General features: G+C 56.5%; 1 protein-coding gene across 4 annotated transcripts in view; it reads left to right on the plus strand.

The window, feature by feature from the left end:
- Window positions 1-15,252, plus strand: part of NAV1 (neuron navigator 1) — a 209,828-nt gene that overhangs the window by 127,188 nt on the left and 67,388 nt on the right. For all 4 annotated transcript variants that reach the window (XM_082616096.1, XM_082616095.1, XM_082616097.1 and 1 more), the window contains 2 exons: window positions 268-370; window positions 4,507-4,872. In XM_082616096.1, coding sequence (XP_082472222.1) covers window positions 268-370; window positions 4,507-4,872 — 469 coding nt within the window. The remainder of the gene's footprint in view (window positions 1-267; window positions 371-4,506; window positions 4,873-15,252) is intronic.

Below are 15,252 nucleotides of genomic sequence, written 5' to 3' on the forward strand. Positions count from 1 at the left end.
CTGCTGGGAGAAGCGGGGCCCCCCAAAGTGACGCCAGGCTGGGGTGGTCTCGCGGGGCTCTGGGAAGACACTGAAGGCCGGTGCCTGCAGCCCCCGTCCAGGCCTGGGACGTCAGGACTCCAGGGCATGTCCAGGGCCTTTAGAAAGGCCTGAGAGGCAGACCCTCGTGCCCCCGGGACCGGTCCCCTGGGGATATGGTCACCTGCCACCTCCCGGCCCAGCAGCGAGTCCTCTACGCTCATCCAGCTTCTCCTCTCCCCACTCTAGATCCCGAGTCCCAGAGAAAGAGGACGGTGCAGAATGTCCTGGATCTACGACAGAACCTGGAGGAGACCATGTCCAGCCTGCGAGGGTCCCAGGTGACACACAGGTGAGAGCCAGCTGCCCCCTCTTCCACCCATTGTTGGGGGGCAGGGCCTGCGACCTTGGCCCGAGAGTGCGAGGTCGGTGGGCGTCCGAGCCATGCGCGCCCAGACCCCGGGGCCACGTCCGCGTGTCCACAGGAGGAGTGTGGCCTTGCCTGGTGTCTCCTCCTGCTGGAGACTCAGGTTTCGTTTCATTAAAGCTGGAGCATCGCTGGAGGCGGGGTGGGAAGCCGGAGCCGCCACGGGGCTCAGGCTGTGATCTCCCACGTCCGTGTCCCTGCTGGGTGCCCGTCTCCTCGTGGTCACAGGGGTCATTAACTACCCTTCTCTTCCTGTCCTGGAGCTTCCATGTGCCCTTCTGACACCCAGCCTCCTTCTCGCCCTTCAGCTGGTGGCCAGCACGGTGGCCCAGGTTCCACACCACGCAGACCCCCTCCACCTGCCCCCCGCGAGCCTCGCAGCCCCTGCGGCATCTCCCTGCCCGGTGTCCTGGCCTCAGGCTCTGCCGTGACTCAGAATTTCCCGTGCTGGCTCCTTGGGCTGCCTGGATGAGCTCATGCTGTCAGCTCCAAGGGGGACAGGGAGCCGGGCTACACCCCGGGGGGTAGAGAGCAAACAGCCAGGATTGAGAAATCCTGGGGGCTGTGCAGCAGGAAGGTGGAGAAGGGGCCTGGAAGCCAGTTCCTCCCCATCTCCTGGGGTTGGAAAATGAGAGCAAAGTTGGGATCTAGGGGCAGTGTGAAAAGGGCTTTTCTTAGCCCAAGTGTGTGGCCCAGTTATATGCAGACCAACTTTACATACCTCCAGTGACAGAGAACTCATTACCTCTCAGCCATCCCTTCCTTGTGGGGTGGCTGTGACTATGAAGTGGAGCTGAAGTCTGGCCTCAGTGGCTCCCACCCATTGGCTCCAGTTCCCCTGCGGAGACTCCCTCCTCCTTCCTTCCCACACTCTTTCCCCGGCCCCATCCCATCTGGACACGCAGCCCTTTGCTCCCAGATGTCTAAAATATTTTACATGATGAAGCAAAGCCTCTTCTCTCTGGGGTTACCTCTCCTCGGGCCAGCAGGACCCCGACTAGTGATGAAAGGGATGTGATCAGGGAGGGCTGAGAAAAAAAGTGGATGGTGGGGCTCTGGGAGGCCCTGGGACTCAGGTCCTTTTACACCTGTGTCCAGCCTCCAGCCCTCCCAGCCCTGAGCAGAACCCAAGTGGGACAGGGGTCTGCCTTGGCTTGGCTCACCATTTTAAGGACCCAGTGGATGAAATCTTGAACGTCCTCTTTCCCCCAGCCAGGGAGGTTGTTGGAACAGTGCTCAGCACCAAATCACCCGCCAGCCCCATGCCAAAGAAGGCAGCAAGAGCTCCGTTCCTGAGAGGGTCACACCCCAGATGACTCAGCCACAGGGAAAGGGCAGCCGCAGCAGCCCCGGCCTCCTGTTCCCCTGCCTCTGAGCCCCCAGCCCCCCAGCCTCCTGGTGCCCCGACCTCTGAGCCCCCAGCCCCCCAGGTTAAGGCACCTTGACCCCAGGCAGGCTCTGCTGCTTTCTGCTTGGGGGCAGAGTGGGAAGGAGGCCAGAAGCCTTTTGCCTAAAGTTGACGGGTGTGTGGGCAGCGCCTCGGCCTCTGGCTTCTCTCTCCCTTTATGGGAAAAGAACCAAGAGCCCTGAAGCTGGTTTTTCTGTTTACTGTGGACCCAGAGCCACTTCCTGTCTTAGGCTTTGGTTTATATTATTCCTGGTTCACGCTTTGATAGCCAGAACAATGATTCCCTGAATTTTTACGGTTCTTTTACTTTTTAAAGTGCTTCCCATCAATCAGCCCTTCCCTCGGCCCTGGGAGTGGACAGGATGTGTACACGTGCCCTGAGTTAGAGAAGGTGCAGCGGGGGCTCTGGAGAAGGGGTCCCGTGCCAGAGTCTCACGAGCGGATCAGGGTGGCTTCTGCGTCCAGCGAGCTGAGAGCCCGGCCGGCCAAGTGCAGGACAAACACAGGCTCTGTCCTGGAGGAGCTTACAGTCCAGTGAGCGTGTCCAGCAAGGTTATTTTCACCCTGGAGCTCACAGGCTGCCTCTAGATTCGGTTCCTTTTCAGAAACCTTTCCTCCTATCCGACTTCCTCTATTTCCCTGGCTTGTTCCCCCGCAAGGAGAGAGTCTGGGTCAGAGGGCTGCGGCCGGAGAGGAAGTGGAACTGCACCCTCAGCCCGCTCCAGGCCCACCATGCCCTCCACCCCAAAAAACGTCCTCCCCAGAGAGGAGCAAGACTGAAGGGTGGAATCCAGGACTGGAAATCAGGGACCCAAGTTTGAGCTAGAATTTCCGCCACCGACTCAGAGGTGTCTGGAGGTGTGTTTGGGGACCGAGGGGAGCAGTGAGGTCGAGGCCGCGAGCCGGGAACAGAACCGAGGGACCTGGCGCTCGGCACACCCACACGCGACGCTAGTTTTGCTACAAAACAGGCTCCCCTGAGGCTCTCCATCGTCCTGTCACCAGGGCCGTCATTGTCCTCTTCCTTCTGCTCTTTGCCCCCTTGTCACGGTCAGCTTGTTTTTACTAAGCCCCTACTTGCTGCACAAGGCCCGATACTGAGTCTCACTTCGAGAACTCGCCTGCTCGTCCGTCCTGGGCTCACCCCCGCCCATGCGGTCTTGAGTGCCAAGCACCCGCCAGGGCGTGCAGAGGGCAACCCGCCGCGGTGAGCGAGGCAGGCTGCCCCCCCTCCCCCAGGACCACAAGCGCCCAGGGAACTGCCGTTCCCCCGAGGTCCGAGTCACTAGAAAGGGAAAGTACCCAGGGTACCACACAGGACAGACAGGAAGTCCCAAGGGGAGAAGCTGGGTGTGGACCAGGCCAGGAAGTCTGGTCACTGATTGCCCTGCCCATCCTGGTCCCCTGCTCACCCACAGGACTTCTGCAGGGACCACCATCAGGGTCAAGGCCCATACAGCTCCCTCCAGTTTTTGATCAAAAAATAAAACTCTGTTTTCTCAGGATTGACAGAGACAATTTTGGAGGATTTTGTTATTTTCAAGGAACTTCACAAAAACGAGAAGAATCAGTGTCTCACTCCATCTGACCCCCTAGAGTGACTGAGAAATGGGTGTGTTTGCAGATTACGGATTCCTGAGCTCTGTAACTCAGGTTTCCTTTGCTGCCCAGCTTTCGTGGCCCACAGATCCCATCTCATTTATTCAACCCTGTCTGGCTCTACTTAGGCCAAGCCACCGAGACCCCATGTGTGGTTGATTTGGGCTGGCACCACCGCTAGGCTTGGGGGGGGATTGTGGGTCTGTGCCTGTCCAAGCAGCCACCTTGGCCCATGAGGGAGAGAGGCATCTCCTTCCCCAGCTCCAGACCCCCTGGGCTCAGGCCATCTAGCACTGACCTGCTTCCCTGGCCTGGCCGAGCAGGGCCTGAGGCTTCACCCGCTCCGTCCATTTTCCCACGTTCTCCCCTCTGTCCAGCTAAGGCCGCTCTGTTCTCTGGTGAGGTTCCGCTGCTTCTCCAGATGCCCATGCCTTGGCTGGGGCTAGTCTTTCGGGGACCTACATGCTCCACACCCCACTCCTGACTTTGCTGTCTCTGGTTTGGGAAGCAACTAGCCCTGAATTCACTAACAGAAAAGAGGTGCTAGACTCCCTGAACAAAATGAATGAGCGAGGCCTTCCAGTCTCAGGTGACTCCCCCAGGTCTCGTGGGCCCCTTCCCGTGCATTGCACACCTTCTGTATATCAGGCACCGTGTTAGGTCTTTACAACTCTATATATGATAAAGTTGCTATTATAGTTTTATCCCCATTTGACAGATGAGGAGATGGAGGCTTGGCAAGGCTGATGACTTGCCCCGGCCCCCTGACTAATAAATAGTAGAAAAGGATTCAAACCCAGGTCATATTATAAAACCTGTGCCCTTACTGTGTACGGGATTCCCTCCCTAGCGCTCACCGGCCTCTTCCTTTGCCAACCTGAGCTGACACACCTCAGGGCAACATACACCCTAAGAGGCCTCCCGGAGGCCCAGGAGCTCGGGCAGGCGGGCAGAGGCGGGAGGGCGGGAGAGTGGAGGGAGGCATTACAGCCGCCCGAGGACGGGGCTCAGAGCGCTGGACTGGAGAGTAACCAGTGCCCTTCCGCCCGCCCAGCTCCCTCGAGATGACCTGCTACGACAGCGACGACGCCAACCCCCGCAGCGTGTCCAGCCTGTCCAACCGCTCGTCGCCCCTCTCCTGGCGCTACGGCCAGTCCAGCCCGCGGCTGCAGGCCGGGGACGCGCCGTCGGTGGGCGGCAGCTGCCGCTCGGAGGGGCCACCGTCCTGGTACATGCACGGGGAGCGCGCGCACTACGCGCACACCATGCCCATGCGCTCCCCCAGCAAGCTTGGCCACATCTCGCGCCTGGAGCTGGTCGAGTCCCTGGACTCGGACGACGTGGACCTCAAGTCCGGCTACATGAGCGACAGCGACCTCATGGGCAAAACGATGACGGAGGACGACGACATCACCACCGGGTAGGAGCGGCCCGTGGGCAGCTGGGGGGAGGACAGTCCAGCGCCCGGACGCCAGAAGGGCGGGTGGACCCCAGGGAGGGCGAGGGGACCACGGACGCGTGGGGGGAAGGAAGCTGTGCTGTGACAAGGAGACAGTGGGGGACCTCGTGTGGGCGGTCGCGAGGCTGCTGAGGTTGGGCGGGGTGTGGGAGGGGGCGACGTCTGAGGAGCTGATTGGTCAGCGAAGGTGCCCCCTCATTGGCCCCTGCGGCTGTCATTCTGTAGCAGCCCCGCCCTCCGTCTGGTCTCCGCCCCCGACCCGCTTGTGGTCCGGGCGCTGGAGGATCCTTTTGCTGCACGCGTGCACGTGGGACAGCCTGACCTCCCTATTTGAGAGTCAGGGTGACAGGGTCCCTTTCCCTCGAGGGACTACTGGGAAGAGAAGCCAAGGGCGTGTGTTGGGAGCGCTGGAGAGCGGAGCGCAGTACTAGCTCTCCTTCCAACGCTGGGCCCCAACCCCTATCCCCATCCCACCCTGGCCCCCTTTCTCCTCCTCTGGTTTCCTCCTTTGCAAACCTCTGCCAGCGCTGCAACTTCCGAGTCTGACCCAGACTCGGCACCCTCCGTCAAACCCTTCTTTCCCGTCTTCCTCTTCTCATCTTTTTCTGCCCCATAGACAGGGTGGGTTTGTGGAGCAGCTTTTAGGAGGTTGGGTTTGGGGAGCAGCTTGCAGGGGTGGAGCAGCTTGCCGGTGGGGGGGCAGTCTGGGACATGAGGGGAGAGGACAGGAAGAAAGAATTGCTAGGGACTTCAGGGTCCAAGAGCTGAGACCAGATCACTGCACAGTTTCTGGAAGCTCTCAGGCATCTCGGGCTGGCTCTACCTCCACTCGCCCTTCTTGGTTTGCTGGATCCTCCCAGGGACCACACGGGTAGCCGCAGTGCCCCTCTCCACACCCCTCGGAACTACCTCTCCCCAGTAAACAGCTGGAAGGGAGTGGAAGGTAGCTGAGCTCCAGGCTGTCCACTGCTCCCCACCCCAGGGATGTACTGGGAGGACTGGACCTGGCAGGGCCTGTCCTGATGACAGGCTGCTTTGGAGCAAAACAAGTGACTCATGAATGGGGTTGTTTACTTCTTGTAAGCCCCAGGGGCCGGCCCACGTCTTGCTCAGATCCGCCAGCATGGGGCTGGGGCCGGAGACAGTTGTCCAGCTCCTCGAGGGTGCAGAGGCTGGGCTAGGTGGAGGAGAGCCTGGCGTCTGGTGCTGCTCTGCACAGCCTCTGCCCCAGGAAGCCCTTCTTCTCCTCTGAGGAAGTGTTAGGTCCCTGCCCTCTGACATCGCCCAGCTGGACAGGGCAGAGAGCTCCCACGTCCAGGGCTCTGCCTTTGGAGAGACCCCAGTCTGAAGCAGGTGGTGGGACCTCTGGCACCTAACCAGTTGTGAGCATGGGCAAGTCACTTAAGCTCTCTAGGCTTCGGTTTGTCTGTCTGCCCAGTGCAGATAATAGTAGAACTTATCTCAGGGTGATGATAAGGGTTAAATGCATTAATTACGTAAAGTGCTTGGGATAATTCCTGGCTCTTTGTAAATGCTCAATCCATGTTAGTTTGTTTTTATTGCTATTATTATCGATACCGTTATTGTTAAAATCCCCCTCTAAAGGAGGGGAGGGACTCCTGCCCTCCGAGGGTCCCAGGCTTGCCCTCAGGGACTGGGCAGTGCAGCAGAGCCCCATCAGAATCGGCAGCAACGACAGATGTAGCAGCAGCTGGCCAATCCTGGGGACATAGATTCAGGGGTGTGTGGGTATGGAGTGCTGGGCGGGGGAGCCAGGAAAGACGCCTTTTACCCAGCCTCTAGCACCTTTTCTTTGTCCTCTTTCCTCTGGACAGCGTGTGTGCTCCTGAATCAGTGCAAAAGCAGAGCTCACTAGACTGGCATGGATGGGAACTTCCCTCCCTGTGCACTCATGCCCGTCAGGCCTGGGGAAGCGTGGGGTTGGCAGGGAATACAGAACAGAGTGGTGGAACCCACAAAGTAGACCTCACTGCGAACTGCAGTGCTGGTGCCAAGATAATTTCACGTGAGTTTTTACGGTCAGTCTGCGATTAGCAGCAACTCTCAACAAGCCCGTTCTAAGGGGGCTCTGGCGTTAACATCCCCGCCAGCACTGTCAACACACCCATCCTTCGATGCCCTTAAGCAGTCAGAGTTGAGGGGAATCCATTTACAACCCCCGGTAATTTTAATATAACCAATCACTCCTCATGTATGTGTTTTCACAGTTAAGTGTTGTGTTTTTTCACTAGAAGCAGGGCATCCTAGGTTCCAGCAAACCTGAGCCACACTTGCCCAGCCCCTTTCTGGTCCTCCCTCTCCCCCTGTGGTTTCCATCCAGGTTTTGTAACTTAGAAAACGTCCTGCTCCTAAGAAAATTGCTTTTCCTACTCATAAAACAGGCAGGGCTATTCCCTTCTCACCTACCAGTGACAGCCCATCCCTTCCCCGTTGGCCACTGCCCATGACCATTCACTTCCCGACTCCCAGAAGTCTCAGCACTGGGCGAGCAGGACAGGTGAGGCTCACCGCTGGGCTTTCGCTCCCCCCTTCCCCCCGACCCCAGCTGACACAGTCACAGGCCATCCAGGTGAGACGTGGAGGATGGCAGTGACCCCGAGGCTTTCTCGGTGCCCCCCGTCCATCCCCTGCTGGAGGATCGCCCATCTGGGGCTCTTCCCAAGCCCTTGTTCAGTCCGGAATCAGCCCTCCCCGCTCCATCCAAATGCCTGGACGTTTCCCGGGTTGCCCATCTGGGTGAGCTCAGGGAAGGCAGATTCTTCAAACTGAAGCTCAACAAACCAGGATGAGGAAGGGAACGCAGCTGCTAAAACCATCATATACTTGAAGTTATATACTTAAGCAATTATAGTAAAATATGGTTTTATAAGTGGCTAATATCTTAACTGCTTTTAAGTTTAAGAGTTCAGTGCTGGTAATTACATTCAATTGCTGTGTCACCATCACTGACGTCATCTCTCGGACTTTTTCATCTTCCCAAACTGAAACTCTGCACCCGTTAAACCCTGACTCCCCAGCCCCCTCTCCAGCCCCCGCCCCACCCTTCCTCTTTCTGTCTGTATGAGCTTGACTATTCTAAGGACCTCACAGAACTGGAAATCACACAGTATTTATCTTTTTCTGACTGGCTTATTTCACTCAGCATCATGTCCTCAAGATTCATCCATGTGATAGCAGTCGGAATTTCCTTCCCTTTTAGGGCCAAATAATATTCCATTGTATGTATAGACCACAGTTTGTCTATCCATTTACCCATTGATACACATTTGGGTTGCTTGCTATGAGCATGAGTGTACAAATATCTCCTCAAGAATCTGCTTTCTATTCTTTTGGGTGTATTCTCAGCAGTGGAATTGCTGGATCATATGTAGCTCTATTTTTAGTTTTTTCGAGGAACCACATACAGTTTTCCAGAGTGGCCGCACCATTTTCCATCCCCACCTGCAGTGCATGAGGGCTGCCTTTTCTCCACATTCTCGCCAACACTTGTTATTTTCCATGTGTTTGTTTTTTTATAACAGCCATCATGATGGGTATGAAGTGGTTTTAATCTGCATTTCCCTAATGACTAGAGATGTTGAACATCTTTCCATGGGTTTATTAGCCATTCATATGTCTTTGGAGAAATATCTATTCAAATCCTTTGTCCATTTTTTAATCAGGTTGTTTGGTTGTTGTGGTTAAGTTGTAGGAGTTCTTTATATATTCTGGGTATTAATCCCTTACCAGACATATGATTTGCACATATTTTCTCCCATTCTGTGGGTTGCCTTTTCATTCTGTTGATGGTGCCCTTTAATGCGCAAAAGTTTTTCATTTCAATCAAGTCTAGTTTATCTCTTGTTTTTGTTGCCTACACTGTAGGTGTCATAGCCAAGAAATGCTTGCCAAATCCAGTGTCATGAACCTTTTCCCCAATGTTTTTCTCCAAGAGTTTTATAGCTGCTGAGGCTTTTTTTTTTTTTTAGTTTTTTTTAAAAAGTTAATTAATTAATTAATTAATTTTTGGCTTCGTTGGGTCTTTGTTGCTGTGCGCAAGCTTTCTCTAGTTGCGGCGAGCGGGGGCTACTCTTCATGGCGGTGTGTGGGCTTCTCATTGTAGTGGCTTCTCTTATTGCGGAGCATGGGCTCTAGGCACGCGGGCTTCAGTAGTTGTGGCACGCGGGCTCAGTAGTTGTGGCTCGCGGGCTCTAGAGCCCAGGCTCAGCAGTTGTGGCGCATGGGCTTAGTTGCTCCGCGGCATGTGGGATCTTCCCGGACCAGGGCTCGAACCCGTGTCCCCTGCATTGGCAGGCGGATTCTTAACCACTGCACCACCAGGGAAGCCCCCTGCTGGGGCTTTTTAAAAATACAAATTCCAAGTCTCATGCCCGGCCTACCTCTCCTACCTCAGGTAGCCGTATTTTTCTGACACTTCTCAGTGATTTGGGGGCTCGTCTGTCTTCCCATAAAGTTAACAAATCTTCTTCACAGTAACCCCGACAGCATCTTTCAGCCTTGATTTGGGTGGGCACAGTGCCAGGGGGTGCTTATTCCACTCCAAATAGCATAAGATTACAAAAAAGCGTTTAAGTATTCACCTGAAATCTGCTTCACTTCTGCCTATTGGTTCAAATGTTGTCATCTGAGAAAAACAGGCTAAGTGGAAGTCTTCATCCGAACATTTCAACATGTTCTTAATGGTGGTTCAGGTAGTCTCTTCTCTACAAAAGAAAGAGTCCCCAGCTCATTTCAGTGCTTCCTGAAATGACCCAGTTTTCCAGATCCCACCTGTCCTCGTTACCCTCCTGTGGAAGCTCTCAGGTTGTCAACGATCCTCTTAAAAATTTGGCACCTGGACTGATCTGCGCGGTCCTGGCAGGGTGGCATCCAGAGCCTGACACCGTGGACAGCATCAGCTTGGCTGCCCGCTGTCCTAGGTGGCAGCTCAGGACATTTTTACCTCCTGAAAAGAGAAAAGGAATTTGTTTTTCTAAAAATAAGATGGTCTGGAATTTAATCTAAATAAGGAGATGAGTTCCACAGCCATCTGCACACGCCTAGCCCCCAGTGTTGGGGTGGGAGGTGGGGATGCTGCACCTACAGAGGTGAGGGTGGGCTCCGGCGGGGAAAGGGGGGCGTGCGTACGGGGGTGTGTGTGCCCTCCAGCCCCTCCCTCCTTTGACTTGGACGTGCCTCTCACTGTCTCCACTTCCGTCTGTGTAAATGGTGGTCTGGGTGGGTAGGAACCCCAGCTGCGTCACCAGCAGCGTTGCCGTCACGCCCTCCCGGGGGCGCCCTTCACCTGGTGTAGAGTAATCTCTGCAGTCCTGGCAGGACCGCTGTCTGGCGACCTCGACCAAGGGCCGCAGAGCTTTAGACAGAGCCCTGCGGGTGTGCCGGGGGACGGCGGGGCTCCATCGTCGGGTGGTGCCTGCTCCGCGTGGCGGCTGGCTGCGCCTGTCCTATCCCTCTTCGTCCCCTCCTTCCCCAGCCTGTCCTCTTGAACCGTGCTCAGGAGCTCGGGAACAGATGGGATTCGTTTCCTCCTTGGTGCTGAAGTGTCCTGACGTTGAAAAATGTCAAATAAAATAAACTGTAGGCCCCGGTCTCCTCCCAGGCTGGCTTTTTGCTCCCAGAGGCAGGAGCCCAAGCCTTAAAGAAACGCTCCCGCCTTGCTGAGTGGCCTGGGCCTGGGCAGCCCCCTCCTGAGAAGAAACGTCACTCACTGGGCTCCAGGTGGCTGATCCCAAGATGCCAAACCCCGCCCCCTTTAGGGACAGAATCCTCCTGCAAGGGGCGCTGGGTTTGTAGGGTTTGTGCAGAGAGAGGAGGACTCTGGAATGTGAGTGGGCAGGGAGGAGAGTCTTCCTCCCCTGCCCCTGTCTCTTCTGTTTCCTGGCAGGCATTCTACCCCGTGGGCGGCTGGACCAGGCCGGGCTTTTGCCCGTGGAACACAAGGATTGGGGCAGCGGGGTAGGGGGCCATCCTGGGGAGGACCCGGCATTCAAGTTCAGGAAGGAATCAGTTCCTGCCCTTGAAGGGCTTCACATCTAAAAGGGAGGAGGTTGCCTGCTGTATCCATGGCAGCAGCAGAAGTGAGGTGTAGTTGATGCAGACAGTGGCTGTTGCCTCTTTGGGGGTAACATCTAACGATGACCTGCAGCTTCCCGCACGTGGCCTCGGCTGACCTTCTCTGGGTTCAGGGGAAGGAGCATCTGAGCATCCGGGGCGCCCTCCTGAGCCCCCCTCTAGCTCGCTGTGTGGCACTAAGCAAGTCCCCAACCCCTCTGAGTCTCCGTTCGCTCATTTGTAAAAAGGTCATCATTTGTGCCTTGGGAGGATCAAGTGGAAAAGAGTTAAGAGTGCTCTAAAAAGTACGAAGAACTGTCGGCTTGAAATATTTATTCTGGTTTCAACTTACGGTTCTGTTCATTTAACTGGTGGCCTCTGTCTTAATTAGGGGCTGTTAGAGTATCCACATAAGAGTTCTTCAGCTTGACAGATGAGTTCACAGAGTTTGGGCTTTGACTCTGTTGAGGGGGGTGATCTTGTTTGGCTTTTTTACAGCGTCTTGATGTTCTTTCCGTCCTGTGGTGCAGAGTTAAATGAACCGGCCTTTGGGCACAGGCTTGCCAACATGGCACGCCAGGACTGGCGGGGTTGCAGAGTGGTGTGGAGTACGGCTCACGGCTAGACAGAGCCCTGGCTCTGCTCATGAGCTCTGTGTGTTGCTGTGGGTGCCTGCTCTCCCTCTGCCCGAGTTCCCCTGTCTAGAAAAAGCAGAGAGTGGTGGTACCCTAGTCTGTAAGGCTGGTGCGAGCACCGAATTACTGAACGTGTTTACTTTGTATATAATAAGTGTTAGATGTTAGCCATCTGGTGACTGATGGTAGCAAGCTGGTGGCCCTAAGCTGTCACACGCACCTTCTGAAAGATAAGACAGTATTTGGAAAAGTGTGTGTTAACCTTCATGCTTGAACATGATGTTTCTGAGCCTCACTGGGAGGATGACAAACTAAGTGGTTTACCAAGCAGGATGGCGGCATCCTGACCCACTTCTGCCTGTTCATGCAGTGCTACCGTGTGGCAAAGGGTGCCCCTGTGTGGCTTGGAGACGCCCGGCCACGGGTCCAGCATGTGGCTGTGCAGTGTAGCAGACTAATTGCACACAGGACCGCGTAAGTGACCATGGTTCCTTTCCCGCCGTGACCTGGCTAACGGGGCTGTCTGTACCTCACTCAAACACTTGTGTTGTACATGAAGTGTGTCCTGGGATGGAGTCCCCAGAAGCAGACCTCGAGACAAAGGTTTGCGTGCAAGTGGTTTATTTGGGAGGTGATTCCAGAAAGCACTGATGGGGGTGAGGAAGTGGGTCGGGGAGGGAAGGAAGCCAGTGCAGGAGGCGTTCTGTGTGGGTCACTGTTGAGGTCAGCTGGGCTTGGGGCTTCTGGGGGATTACATGCCCACCCAGAGGGCCAGGAAGCCTGGATATTTATCTTTCGACTCCCAGTCGTTACTGGTTGAGGGCGGCTCCCAGGGTCATTGCATCCTGGTGTTTTCTGCTACTTCACACAGGCTGAGAGTCACAGGTGCCTGCAGAGCGGCTGTGTCTGTGTTTACAGGAACAGTAAGTACAGAGGGGACATAGGTGGGATACAAGGGACATCAGTTATAAAGAGGGAAGATGGGAAGGGAGGAGGCTGTGGAGTCAGATTCCTGGTCTGTTGGGAGCGAGGGGGTACAGGGTCTGTTCAGACCCAACAGGGTTGCTGGAAGTTTGGAGTAAGCCAGGTATTCCAGAGGGGCAGCTGGATGTGTGCTGGTTGCCAAGGCGACGGATGCAGGCAGAGGAGGGGCCCCTCTGGTGTGTCCTAGTAACCTACAGTTGAGCTGCCGGGCTTTCCCTGAGTTTGATGATATACAAGCTGGTTGACAGTCAAGACGGATAAGGGTTGTGGAAGCCGTTGAGACGGGTCTGGCACCTCCCCACCAGTCCTGCCCGCCTGCCTGCCTGTCCACTTGTCTCTTCTTCATCGTCGGCCTCCTCCTTTCCCCACCCACACACCTTATGTTCTGGGATGAGCCAGCTGGGCTCGTGGAGTGCTGGAAATTCCATGCAGTCTGATATTACAGGAAGAGCCCACGTTTGGAGTGGGCTCAGATCCCAGCTCTGAGGCTTTGGGGAGGCTGTGCGTCCATTCTGGCGGGGCTGGTCCAACGGGAATAGGGTCGTCGTGAGGATGTTATGGAGTACATTGTGATAACGTGCTAGGTATACAGCAGGGGCTCGGCAAATGTTACCTCCCTCCCTTCTCTCTGTCGGCGCCTAGAAAACCAACGCTCTGAAGGTCTGAAGGCTGCCTGCAGAGGGGGACTTTCCCAGCTCGGGGGTTGGGGGCTGATACCTAGTCGCTCACTTGTCTGTGCCCGGGTCCTCCCACCACCCCTGCTGGAAGCCTCCCCAAATTCACCCCATTGCAGTGTGACTGCTACCCGACTCGGGGTCGTCCTGGAACTTGTGTGTATAATTTGTGCTGTAGTAACTTGCACTTTTATAATTCTCTAACAGTTGCACGGCCCATGTGGTTTACACAACATTTATGTGGCACTGTCTTATTTAATCTTAACAGCTCTGTGAATCAGGTATTCTTTTCCCCAGTTTACAAGCGAGGAAAGTGGAACTCGGCTTCACTGGCTGGCCAGGAGCTCATAACTTAAAAGTGGCAGCACGGGAGCAGAACCAGGCGTCTCCGACACCTGCCCTCCCCACGCCCTCCCCATCCCGTGCTCTCTCCAGCTCGCCCGCTGCCTCCATGTGTGTGTAGTATGTGTGTCCCTAAGCTTGGGGGCGGGGGGCACAGGCCTTCCTGCCACTGCAGAAGGAGCTCCCGTCAACACCCAGCAGGCCACGCTGTTGGAGGCCCCCTCCCGGAAGGCCCCTAAGTGACTGCTCCGTCTTCGAGGAGATAGGGTCGTGCTTTGCAAACCACAGAGCAGCCACAGCTGGAGCTCAGGGCAAGGGCAGAAGGAGCGCCGCGCCTCATGAACACAGGCTCTGTTGACCGTGGCTCAGAGGCTGAGCTGTCCCAAGACGCTCGCGAGGGGCCAGCTCTGGCCTCTGGGGTATCAGATGTCGCTGGCCAGGCAGCAAAGGACCATTCACTGCGGCTGAAGAAAGGCCAGCAGGCCAGGCTGGGCACCCACCCACTGAGCTGTGCACGGGCTGCCCCAGAGAGGCTGCGGGACTGAGTTGCTGTTGCCCGTACGTTGGGGCCACGCTGGAGCTGTAGCACAGGTGGACGCATTAAGGTCTGCATTTGGAAAACAGGCAGAACGGGTCAGGCCCTGAGAGGCCGCAGGCGGGCAGCTATGGTAGAGACCGACCAGTGCTCACGGATCCACAGGTCAGGGTCACGGAGAGACGGGTGGACAAGCTGATGCTGGGGCTGGTGCGGGCGGTAAACAGAGCCAGTGCGCGGGATGTGCAGCCAAGGCGGGGCGAGGCGAGAGCCACCCAGACACGTGTGTGAGGGGCTGGATACAAAGAGGCTGTGTGCACACCGGCTTCCCTGGTAGAGGGCAGGGCGTGCGCCAGCCAGACAGGCCAGAGAGCGTCTGAGAGGTGGAGGGACCAGTGTCTCACCAGCCCGCCTGCTCTGTCCGCCTTGGCCGGCTCGTATTAAGAGGGGTCCAGGGAGTTCCCTGGTGGTCCAGTGGGGAAGATTCTGCGCTCCCAGTGCAGGAGGCATGGGTTCAATCCCTGGTCGGGGAACTAGACCCCCCCATGCGTTCCGTAGCTAAGAGTCAGCATGCCGCAACTAAGACCCGGCACAGCCAAATAAGTAAATAAATATTAAGAGGGGTCTGCCCCGTGCCTTGTCCCTTCCTTCTTGTGGGGCGTCTCCATCCAGACCCGGGGACACGCCTCCACCCTAGCCGCTGCCCTCTGCTCCTGACCGCTCAGCCCCGTCCAGCCCCTTTCCTGTCCCCGCTTCTCACTGGCCACCCCTCTCGATCTCTCAGCCTCCTCTTCCTTGTCTGGCTTCTGTCTCGGCCCCTGTGGGTCTGATGACAAGGGGCAGAGTTCAGGAGCAATGCTGTCTCCGTGGACGGAGCCCGGTGGTGGCACTTCCGGCAGCAGAGGCTCCCAGGACGCAGCTTTCTGCAGAGTGTCACTAGAAGAGGAGGCACAGCTGTCACCTGCCTGTCACCATCCCCCTCTGAGCAGCAGGCCCCTGCAGGCGCCCTGTGCCCATGCTCACCTTTCCTCGGACGGTCCCCGTGTGAGGTCCTGCCCTTCCCAACTCCGAGCGGTCGCCCCTGCGGTCTGGGTGGTAG

This window comes from Mesoplodon mirus, assembly GCF_964341445.2.
Source record: "Mesoplodon mirus genome assembly, chromosome: 3".
In the NCBI taxonomy this organism is placed as follows: domain Eukaryota; kingdom Metazoa; phylum Chordata; class Mammalia; order Artiodactyla; family Ziphiidae; genus Mesoplodon; species Mesoplodon mirus.